Source organism: Anas platyrhynchos, chromosome 3, assembly GCF_047663525.1.
Source record: "Anas platyrhynchos isolate ZD024472 breed Pekin duck chromosome 3, IASCAAS_PekinDuck_T2T, whole genome shotgun sequence".
Taxonomy (NCBI): domain Eukaryota; kingdom Metazoa; phylum Chordata; class Aves; order Anseriformes; family Anatidae; genus Anas; species Anas platyrhynchos.
In genome coordinates, this window is record NC_092589.1 from 13,368,464 (window position 1) to 13,379,786 (window position 11,323).

Below are 11,323 nucleotides of genomic sequence, written 5' to 3' on the forward strand. Positions count from 1 at the left end.
AATTCAAAGAACAACCTTCGTGCACCTTAACAAAAAAATCAAGTGGGACAATCTCTACTTCATGGTGTTATGTCTACAGGCATGAATAGAAGTTTTAAGGCCAAATTTCATATTTTTTTATTTTTGTTTGGTTTTCAATTTTATGCTTTTAGGGGCAAAACTTTGGGCTTTACCTGCAACAGGTAAAAACAAGCAGTCAGAACATGCTTGTGATAACATCACATGCTAAACAGAAGGACAGGCTTTGCTTACTTTCTTATTTCAGGCAACTTTAAAATCCATAGTATTGAGACTTTAGAGCAAAGCAGAAAAAAAGAATTGGAGAGAAGAATGAAGGATGAAAAGAAAGGTTTCAGTTCAGTCCCCTGGCTGTGTTGTGTGGTCATCACAGCTAAAGTTTGAAGGACAGTAAGATGTCCTCAAGTGTATTTGCGTGAAGCTCTCCTAAATACATGGGGCAGCAAGAAGGCATGAAGGAACATATGAATTTTAAGATAACATTGTGGGCTGACTGCAGGTGTGGATCAACATACCCATGCTGAATAAGAATCTGATGGTTTGAGAAGGGTTATTGAGGGCCAAGCTTCTCTGTGGTGAAACAAAGAACTGAGAGGGTAGGGATCGGGTCAGTAAAAGTATCTTCTGAGCAAATGTGAGCAGGATGTCAGACTGCTGCATCCTTTTCTCTGTAAGGGTATATATGAGGGGTAGATAACATCTGCACAGTGATGTCTTTTCCGCTTAATATCTACTTCTAGGTAGAAGTAAACAGAGATACTACATTGTATTTGTGATCAATGTTGATGAGAGATTACAAGAAATGTTATGTGGGCCAAAAATGTTCATTTGAGCAGAAGGCAGAATATTAACAATCAGTACTGAAAGTACGGAACTAAAAAGCTGAATGGTTTTCTGAGTCAGTATGAAAACTTATCTGGAAGAACCAAGGGAACAGCCTTGTTTCTGTTAAAGGCAAGCTCAAACAGGCTGGCATCAGCTTTGTTCTTTATGAAGCATGTGCTGTGTTGGGTAGGTGCTGCAGGAAGGTTGGAGATGTGTTGGGCGGGTCAGAATCTGGAAGTGTTACTAATGAGAAGCTATACAGAATACTAGTGGGAACTGCTCCTCGGAGCAAAAGGAGGACCAAAAGTTGTATTCCGAAAGGCCATTCTCAGTAAGAATTACTGGCAATTCCTACAGGACATCTGGTTCAAACAGCTGCTTGTATCACTTCTGTCTGGTTAAACAGAGATCACATGGCATGTCCCAGACTTGTACGGTGCACTCGATATACAGTTGTCATACAAATTCCTCCAACCTGCAGATCCAGACCATTTTTGGAAAGCTCTGAATCACATGCGTTCCATGAAAACTTCTACCTCTTTGGTTATAATGTGCTAGTCTTGTTTTTTCTTTAAATTTAATACCTGTCAGGCTCTATTTCTTGATAGATGAACCAACGATGATAAGAGAAGCTATATACCATTTATAGTAAAAACTAGCATGAAGGAAAACTGGATGTTTATCAAGGCTGTATGGGAATTTTCTAAATGTACTTGTATTTTTTTGTGCTCTTGTAGTTGTTGCAGGCAATTCAGCCAGAACTGATGTGCCTTTATATGTGTGATCTGTTTAAAATTATTTCAGGCAAACCCAAAATTTAGAAAAGCACCAGGTAGAAAATATTCTATCTACTCTGTCAGATCAGGAAGAAGAAAAGATAAACGTGCAGGTTTGTATAATTGACGTATTTCAGTGCCTCTTACATGTCACTTTGTTTTTACAGGAAATAATGAAAAAAGCGTGCCACAACTCTTGATCAGAGACCTGAAATTTGAGAAGAAGTCATTAGCTAAGCTCATGTTTTCTCCTGATCAAGAAAATCATCCATCAAAAGCACCAGTGAAGTATGGTGAATTGATCGTATTAGGGTAAGTGTTTGTGTGTGTGTGTTGGCAGTGAGAATGAAGGTAGAATTTCAGAGTGCACTTAGAGCAGTTAAACTGCAGGTAGCTGTGAGAGGTGGTCACGCTGACTCTCATTCGAACTCCTTTTGCATTGTATCTAGCAAGCATACAGCTGAAAGTGAGTTGTTCAGCTTTTCTTTGGTAGCTGATCTTATTTAAGGAAGGGGCTAGACTGCCTGGCTGAGGGAAGAGGTAGGAGCATGGTTATCTTTTTCAGCAGCAACCAGGTGACGCACGTAATGTGATATGTTGGAAAACTGCACTGCTGTCTGCGTACCTTTTTGTGAGCATGGAGGCAGGGCTGTAAATGGCAGAGTCAGATGTAAGTTTATTTTCAACTCTTGTGTTCATCCCAGGTAATTGTTTCGTGACAAAGGGAGCCACTTTGTGAATTGCTTCCAGGTTGGGCCTAGGCAGATGACTAGTACGATAGTGTTTAAGAACGTGGTAGCTGACTCTAATACCCAAGTTCAAACAGAAAACACTAAGAAAGCAGATTTGCTGGCTGGTCTGTTTATGTTGACATGCTCAAAGTGAGAGTCTGGGGGTTTTCTGATGGATTAAATTGAAGTCTCAGAGGACAGCATATCTATTTTTTCTGGGTTTTCATTTCAACTAAAATTCTCTGAAATGGTAGTTCTCCACCTGGTTTGGTGAGTATTTATAGTCTTTCATTTACAGTGTGAACACACAATTTAGAGATAAAACTACAGATAAGCATATAACCTTACTTGTGTTCTTCTTTGTAGCCCAAGTCTCTTCTGCTTGTTGATAGTAGCTTTGAGATTAATCTAGATAGTATTCTTTGGGCGTATATGCTGTAGTTCTGTGGGCATGTTTCAATATTGTTTACCAATTCTTAGATTTCAATAGATGCAACTAATAGGAAGTATGTAACTTTTCAATATTGTACTGATTACGAAGGCTTTGTACTTGGAATTTTTTTTCGTGGGGGGTCTGTACCTTGTGAGAAGCTAGGTAACACAGGAAGATGGACTTTATTCTTTTTCTGTCCTTTTTGATAGGTACAATGGGTCTCTCCCAAATGGAGATAGAGGAAGAAGAAAAAGTAGGTTTGCTTTATTTAAAAGGCCCAAGGCAAATGGGGTGAAACCTAGCACTGTGCATATTGCCTGTACCCCTCAAGCAGCAAAGGTAAGCTTGATTTGTGTAGTTCAGTCTTACTTCTCTTGGTGCTGTCTAAAAAGTGCAGGTGCAGTGAAATCAATGCTGTTATGCTGAGATGAAGTTATGTAAAAAGCGTTAAGTTCTGGCTGTGAAAAGAATGGTTCCTATTTATTCAAGGATTTTTGGTAACAGTCAGGGTTAGCAAGAAACCATTCAGCAAAACAAATCCAGTGCCCAGCCCTTGTCATGTCCAGAAAAGAAAATGTTTGGTTTTTGAAACATAGATTTTCAAGGGTACAGGTTAGTCATGTAAAACACTTTTTTTTTTTTTCTTCCAAATTTGCTACAAACATCTGTTCTAGACTTCCTGTTTTCACATTCATTCATGCTTTAGGACTAAGCTTGCTTCACTTGAAGCTGACTTTGAAATAGTTTTATCAAAGCTGCCTGCTCTTGCTACTCAGCCCAGTGGGTAGGAGTTCTCCAGAGATGAGTACAGCTGGGTTTGGCAGGGCACGTTTTGTATGGCTGGTAATCAAATTCAGGGTTCCCAGTAAAAAGCAATGAAGGAAGGGTTTAAATCTTGAAGCTGAGTTGTATTTCATGTCAAAGCTAAGGCTATTGTAGGTAAGGTGTTACTATGAAATACTTCTTTATTGTAGCGATTCATGTGTGTGCAATAATATTCAGTAAAAAGTGGGTCACTTCTACTAAAACCAATGGAATTCAAAAATGTCTAGGCCCTTCAACAAATACAGTACTGTTAAGTGTTTGACTCTCTAAATACTCAGACACCTAAGAATATTGATTTCTAAACTCAAGAAATGGTATAAATATTTTCAAATCATGCATTTTGTTGACTGAAGTTACTCTAGCATTATGTACTTAACATTACACCTGTAGGACATCTGTGAAAAGAACGCTAACTTTTGTTAATTCTTTATGGTATTCAAATAATAAGTGCTATTTAGAAGCACTTTATAAGGGGTTTTTTGTTCAGTTCCTAGCAGGTGGATTTAGTTTCACATGTGAGGCACGGCATAAGTCTCTAGAATGAAAATTGAGATTAACTTTGCTGCAACTTGTGCAACCTGTGCTGAGTTTCTCCCTATTGCCCTGTTGACCAGCACTGCTTGTTACATTTTTGTCCACGTAGCTTATCAATCAGTGATTTGGGTATGTACTCAGATCTTTCCTTTAGAATTAAGTCCCTAAGTTTTTGTTGTCATTTTGCTGTTGAGAAGTTTGGGCTGAGAAGGCTACGAAGGTGTTCCAATCAGTTTTAGCCTTTGCCCTGGGTTGTTTTATTCTTTGTGTCAAGGCCAGCTGTGCTTTAATACCAAGCATGACTAATCATCTGCCTTGGTTACGTGTACTTTGTTGCAGCGTGCGGTAAAGAGACCAGTTCGGTCTGTTGCTGAATCAATCGTGCAGCCTTTTTTAATGGCCAGGACTGGTTTTGGTGAAGTTTAACTACAGGTGTGTCACTAATGAGCATCTGACTTAATGTGTTCATTGAGCAGAACAAGAGCCTGGTTATGCTGTCTGCTTCGCTGCTGTGTTGAGTAGATCTGTTGTTCACTGGTTCAATAATTTGTGTTTTTTTCCCATAGGCAATAAGTAATAAGGACCAACACAGCATCTCTTACACTTTGTCTCGGGCCCAGACAGTAGTAGTTGAATATACCCATGACAGCAACACGGATATGTTCCAGGTATGTGAAGTAAATGACATCCGAAAGTATTTGCGCTGGTGGTGGTTTCTAATGAGACATTCTCTGAACACGCTTTTCTCAGATGCAAAAGTTCACGTGTCACTTTCTGCACTTCACTTTTCGGAGATGTTTAATTCTGTTCCTTTCCAAGGCCGTCACATGAACAAAGCTGCATATCTGTGCATCTCTTCTTAGGCGTACTTGGTCAGACGAAAGCTGTTTTTGTGACTAATGTACAGGATTATGGTTTTGTCTTTGACTGCAAGTCTCTGAACCTGTCTCTAGTCCCTCCTTGCAAAATGAATAATAAAGTACACAGTTCTCTGAAGTATTTGGAGCTTTGCTTCCGGCATTTATGAAGGGATTTGGGATCAGCCAGTAGGATACAGGGTAGAAGAAATGCAATGTGAAAATATAGAAAAACTTTTAACATAGCTGATATGACCCCCTGACTCCTTTAAGCAAACCCAGAAACAGGTTAAAGGTGTTGGTAATACTGAGAGAGGAGGCCCAGTTCAGATGTGCTGTCACTTCAGAAGAACTTTGCTGGAGTTCCTGTATGTAAGCAAAGGAACCACAAATACACGTACAGCTGTGATGTTCACTCATATCTTGTACTTATTATTTCCTGTTTTTCTCAAAAGGAAGGGTTTTGTTATGGGTTTTCTTGTGTTTTCTTTCTTCTGATTCCTGGACTGATGCTGCATTGATTTTTCATTATACCTAATTTATGGAAAGGAATTTTGCTGTCACAGCATTTAGCTGTGACGACATGGCAGGATTTCAGGAGCTAGGAGGTGTTGGTATGTGGTGAGGAAGCTGCTGTGCAACTGCAGATATCTACAGCAGAGCAAAAGGGCTGTAACAAACTAACTGCAGCGTAAGCTATTGCTTGTGTAAGTGTTCTCTCTTCAGGCAAGCTATGGCATGTATGCTGCTCTAAAACTGCCAGTGGCAATCCATGTGTACTGATGGGTTATCCTGCCTAAGAAAAAAAAAAAAAAAACGCAGAAAAACATATTCTGACAAAGCAGTTTCAGTCTCATGAGAGCTCTCTAGCCTTCACCAAAAACCACCTCAGGCCCTGGTTCTTCTTCCTAGCAGTTAATCAGTCTTAATATGTTAAAACATCTATGTTTTAAGAGCTTATTGAGAGCTCTGGAAATGAGTGAAAGGTAAAAATATACAAGTGTGCTTTAAACCTGGCTGTGAGGATGTTTGGGACAGGGATTTAACTTCTCCTTATTTTGTAAAGAGAAGGTCAAGATGACTGGAAAAGCAGTCAAACGCATGCAACTTTATTAGAACCAGTGGAGTTGCACGGGACTGCAAAGCTCATTCTCTTCCATACAACCAGAAAAGGAGGCACAGCTATTTTGCAGCCTGTTATTTCTAATAACATCTTAACAAGAATGCAACATTTGCTTACAACCAGATTTTTTTGTGTGTGTTGTGCGTATCAATGTAACACCACTCTCACCCCTGCTGCAAGCATCTTGTACCTGGTCTGTCCTGACAGATGTGCTGTTTCTCGGTGCCCCACAGGAGCTGGAAAGTCAGCTCCTGTAATCTCTGGACAGTCTTTCCCTAGTCTGGTGTTGCTCAGAATATTCTGGGCATGCAAAGTGACTGAATACCACTTTTTTTTCCTATCTAACTGCTGTTCCCAGCTGTTTCGGCACTGCTGCAGCCGGTCCAGCTGACCTCATTCTAACCTTTCTGATGAGAAGACCTTCAATGGGAAATCTTCTCAAAATTGACTTAATTACATCTTTTTATTTCTCCTTCCTTTGCTTGGCTGTACTCAGCCTTCAGAATAACTTTGATCACATGGAGGTGGAATAACTCATCAATTCAGATTAGGCTTTAGAAAACTAAATTTAGATTGGTGGAGGGAAATGCTTCAGACTGGAATGTCATGATGTTTTCTTGATCATTTTTAAATGCTCTAGGCTTGAACATTACTAGACCCAGAGGCAAACTTCTAAACATATTTTGTATCCCTTTTTGCAGATTGGTCGATCAACAGAGAGTCCTATAGACTTCGTTGTGACAGATACAGTTCCTGGAAGTCAGAGTAATTCGGATACGCAGTCTGTGCAGAGCACTATATCAAGGTTTGCCTGCAGAATCATATGTGAACGTAACCCTCCTTTTACTGCAAGAATATATGCTGCAGGATTTGACTCCTCGAAGAACATCTTCCTTGGGGTAAGGGAACTCTTTGTTCTCCCAGATCAATGCAGACTTGTTTCACAACTAATTTGTATCTCTGCTTGAGCAAAATAAGAAGTTGTCATTGTTGTCGTTTTTCTTAGGAGAAGGCTGCAAAGTGGAAGACGTCGGATGGGCAAATGGATGGACTAACCACAAATGGAGTTCTTGTTATGCATCCCCGAAATGGATTTACAGAGGACTCCAAGCCAGGGGTGTGGAGAGAGATATCTGTGTGTGGGAACGTGTTCAGCCTCCGTGAAACCAGATCGGCTCAGCAGAGGGGAAAAATGGTAAGAGTGAGGACCAACATTTTGTGTATCATGTTTAAAATGGCTACAGCCACCAGTGGTACAGCTTGGGCATAAACAGAGGCCAGAATCTGCCTCATTCAGTGCATTTGTCACCTCTGTAATTAACTGCACCAACTTAAGCATCTGTGTTTGTAGATGAAAGGTTCTTGCTCAACCTGAATAACTGACAGGTTGTCTCCGTAGCATTTAACTGCAGACCTAGGCTGCTCTCCTAAATTGAGTTGCCGGTCTAGTATGCTCTTCTGAAAGATGTGATAGTTACGTGGAGGACTTAAAGAATGTTTTCCTGATTCTACCTTTTGAGTTTATGCTTTTAAAGTTCTCCCATTTTTACTTTTTAAAAGAATAACTAGTTTTATTAACACCTGGATATCCATCTCTCTGTTGGTATCCTAAGTTTTCCCCTTCCTCTTGTTTCCAAAGCACTGGTGATGCTTTGAGGAGATGATTCATTTTGGTCTGACTTGGGGTCTCTTAGCAAAAGGAAACGCAGCAGGAATACTTACTTACCGGTGCAGTTAGCTAGGAATGCCAGGAGCTCATTTCTCTTCGGGAGAAGAAAGCCTTGTGTAGAGGGGTGTGTGTGTGAATAAAATACTCCACAGTACGAAGGGGAACTCAACAGGCCTTGTGCTGTGCCATTCTTCCTTGATGCATTTCACATAGCATATCTGGCAGTGTTATAGGGAAGGAGCTGAGAAGAGAAATTAAGGTTGGATGGGATCTCTTCATGGTCTTAATCTTCCTTACGTCAATCTCCTCAGAAGTTTTATTTAAAAGAGGAAGGAGATGGCACTGGGTTCTGTGGCTGTCTTCTACGGCACACTTGGTAGTTGCTTGAAACTGGATCTTCCAGGCAAATTTGTATTATGAAAGTGCCATATGTTACTCTTCAGATAATGTCAGGTGGCACCTCTTTCTCTTCCTCTGTCCATCACAAGGTTGAAAACGAAACGAACCAGCTCCAGGATGGCTCTCTAATCGACCTGTGTGGAGCAACGTTGCTGTGGCGCACCGCGGAGGGCCTTTCACGCACTCCCACTGTCAAGCACCTGGAGGCGCTGAGACAGGAAATAAACGCAGCGAGGCCCCAGTGTCCCGTGGGGTTTAACACCTTGGCATTTCCCAGCATGAAGAGAAAAGATGTTGTAGACGAAAAGCAGCCGTGGGTGTACCTGAACTGTGGCCACGTCCATGGCTATCACAACTGGGGCAACAAAGAGGAGAGAGACGGCAAGGATCGCGAGTGTCCCATGTGCCGCTCTGTCGGCCCCTACGTGCCTCTGTGGCTTGGATGTGAAGCTGGGTTTTATGTGGATGCAGGACCTCCAACGCACGCCTTCAGCCCGTGTGGACACGTGTGCTCAGAAAAGACAACTGCTTATTGGTCCCAAATTCCTCTTCCTCATGGTACTCACACTTTTCATGCAGCCTGTCCGTTCTGCGCGCATCAGCTGGCTGGTGAGCAAGGCTACATCAGACTCATTTTCCAAGGACCTCTCGACTAACACACGTGTAACCGAGGACTGCAGTAATCTAATAAGCTAAGCGATTCTGATTTTTAAACCAACTGTTTTTCGTATTCTCTGGGCTTTGCTGGTTTGCATTACGATGAAGAATTTTTTTGTTTTTTGTTATGACAGCTAAATCCCTCTCTATTGAGAAAAGTCTGGAAATGGAAGAAACAGGGGTAGGAGGGGAGAAGTCCTGCTTCTTTAGTTAATAACTGCTTCTGAAGAGCTGAAAGAAGTGTTACAGAGTGAATTTAAATGCCTTCCGTTCAATGGTTTTGAATCACATGCCCACAGTGTTTGAAAGTTGTTTCTTTCTTTTTGTATATGGAGGGTAAATAGTTCAAAAAAAAACATTAGTTTACAGCTTGGATGCAAACATTGTAAAATATAATGTGTATATTAACTCTTTTCTATTTATCTTTATTATTGAAAATATGTAGGATGTGTAGAGTAGCACGGTCATAGTGTGTTACATCCAGCAGTTGGATGTGTAGAGTAGCTCTGGATGGAGAAGGATGTGAGATGGAAATGGTAGAAAAATCTTTTTTAATCTACAGTACTGAGTTCTTAGAATAGTTAAAATGCTTTTTAAACAAAGCTAATGCAAATTATGATGGCATAAAGGTGTGCTTTAACCATGTGAAAGGTAGCTAAGAAGGACTTCTTAAAATGTCTTTTTGGTAGGACTGTACTTACGATCTGATTATGAAGAAGATATTTACCAGACTCTTTGAATATGCAACTTAGTCTAGATTAAGGGTTTTTTCCTCCCTTCATGCTAACACATCTTTATTTAGCATTAGTGACATTTGTGAGGGTTTTCCGATGTTTAACCATTAACAAACCTGAAAGATGAGGCTCGCTTTGTTCCTTGCTGGTTGGGGAGGTGGGGAGAGGTGGATGTGCCTGTGCCGTGTGTGTGGGGAGCAGTTTGTGGATCGGCCAGGGCAATTTCACAGTTTTGCAAGGCTTGTCAGTCGCACCTCCTGCCTTCATCTGGCTTGCTGCAAACTGGCACAGGGGAGCCACAGGCTTCACGTGCTTGCCTTTACGCTGCTCCAAGGAAAGAGCTGGGTGCGGACGCTCACCTCGGCCTCCCCTGGAACAAAGCAGAAGCCCGGTACCTCCTGGATGCGGCCCTGCATCCTGGCACCTCCGTGCACTTGACACAATTGGCAATCTGTTAGGGAAGAGCTGGAGCTGGGCCTAGGCTGGACTCGGGGTGGCAGGCTCTGGCTGGTGGTCTCTGGCTCTCCTTTCCCTGCCCTTCCTTTCCCTTCTGTATCCACCAGAAAAGGCCAGTGCACTACATCCAGCTTTGCTGCTAACCCACTGTGCTTTATGGCAAATACACAATCTGACTTTTTTTTTTTAGGATTGAGTTGAGCTTTTTTTGGGCCAGCTTCATACTTTTTTTTCAATATGTACTGTATAATTGACAGTAGCAAATTTCTGTACTTTATAGCGTAGCTTTAATTTTCCTTTTCAAAGCTGTTCTAAACTTCTTGGTTTAAAAAGAGACCTATGTTGCTTAGATGTCATGAATTATTTGCTTTGACTGTCAATTGTTTCTCCATTTTTAAAAAGAAATTATGTATATTGTTTGGTTCACTCAGGAAATGCATGTGTCAGGAAATCTGTATTATAATTTCAGTTAGCTGTCATGTACAAGTAACTGCTGTTACTCCCTTTTCATAGAAATATAACTGATTTTGACATTTTCCAGATTATATGCATTAAGTAATGAAACTTATGCAGCAAGAAACCCCTGTATTGTAGTTGTTCTAATCATTTTATTCAAACTATATTATACTGTAGTTTAATTTTTATTTGCAAATTAATTTATTCAAACTATGTGAGTAAACACTTTTCAAAAATAGAGATTCTGGGATTGTCTGTTGCTTTGTTCCCAAAAGATGGGAGAGGTGGCTGGAGATGACTCTTCCATCGCTTGAGGTATGTTCTGCACACGTGGATTAAGTTCACAAAAATTAACTGGAGAGTTTGCTTGTTGTCCTGCTCATTGGATGTGACAGTTTACCATCTTTTCTGTTTAACTCTACACTAGCAAAGGCAAAAGGCGGTTGTTCAAATGGATGTCATTAAATGATTTTTTCCCTGGGTAGGTTACAATTAATGAAATGTAAGCAAAAGCTTCAGCCAGATGGCTGGACTCTTACAAAACTTCATGGGCTCTTGATTTCATCGTCCACACAATCAGCTTGACACATCTTCTCTGCTTGTGATCTTGCTGAATGCAGGGATGTGAAAAGCCAGGAAAGGAAATGATGAAAGCTACAAAGCAGGATGAGTAATGTAGAGATGAACGGTGAAAACAGATGAGAATTGGACTGTAGTAAGCACCAAAAGCAGCGTACGCAGCCTGAGTTGGAGGCACAGCATGGAGCCAGCGGTGCTGTGGTGGTTGGGAACACAAACCTTCAGCTGGAGAGGGAAAGAAGGGCAGTTTG

The 11,323-nt window shown here is 41.0% G+C and overlaps 1 protein-coding gene across 3 annotated transcripts in view; it reads left to right on the top strand.

Annotated features, from left to right (window-relative positions):
- PELI1 (pellino E3 ubiquitin protein ligase 1) overlaps positions 1–10,733 on the top strand; it is a 44,368-nt gene extending 33,635 nt beyond the window's left edge. For all 3 annotated transcript variants that reach the window (XM_027453426.3, XM_072035324.1, XM_072035325.1), the window contains 6 exons: positions 1,787–1,931; positions 2,993–3,122; positions 4,709–4,810; positions 6,824–7,021; positions 7,129–7,317; positions 8,280–10,733. In XM_027453426.3, coding sequence (XP_027309227.1) covers positions 1,861–1,931; positions 2,993–3,122; positions 4,709–4,810; positions 6,824–7,021; positions 7,129–7,317; positions 8,280–8,846 — 1,257 coding nt within the window. In that variant the 5' untranslated portion in view covers positions 1,787–1,860 and the 3' untranslated portion in view covers positions 8,847–10,733. The remainder of the gene's footprint in view (positions 1–1,786; positions 1,932–2,992; positions 3,123–4,708; positions 4,811–6,823; positions 7,022–7,128; positions 7,318–8,279) is intronic.
- Positions 10,734–11,323: the final 590 nt, after the last annotated feature.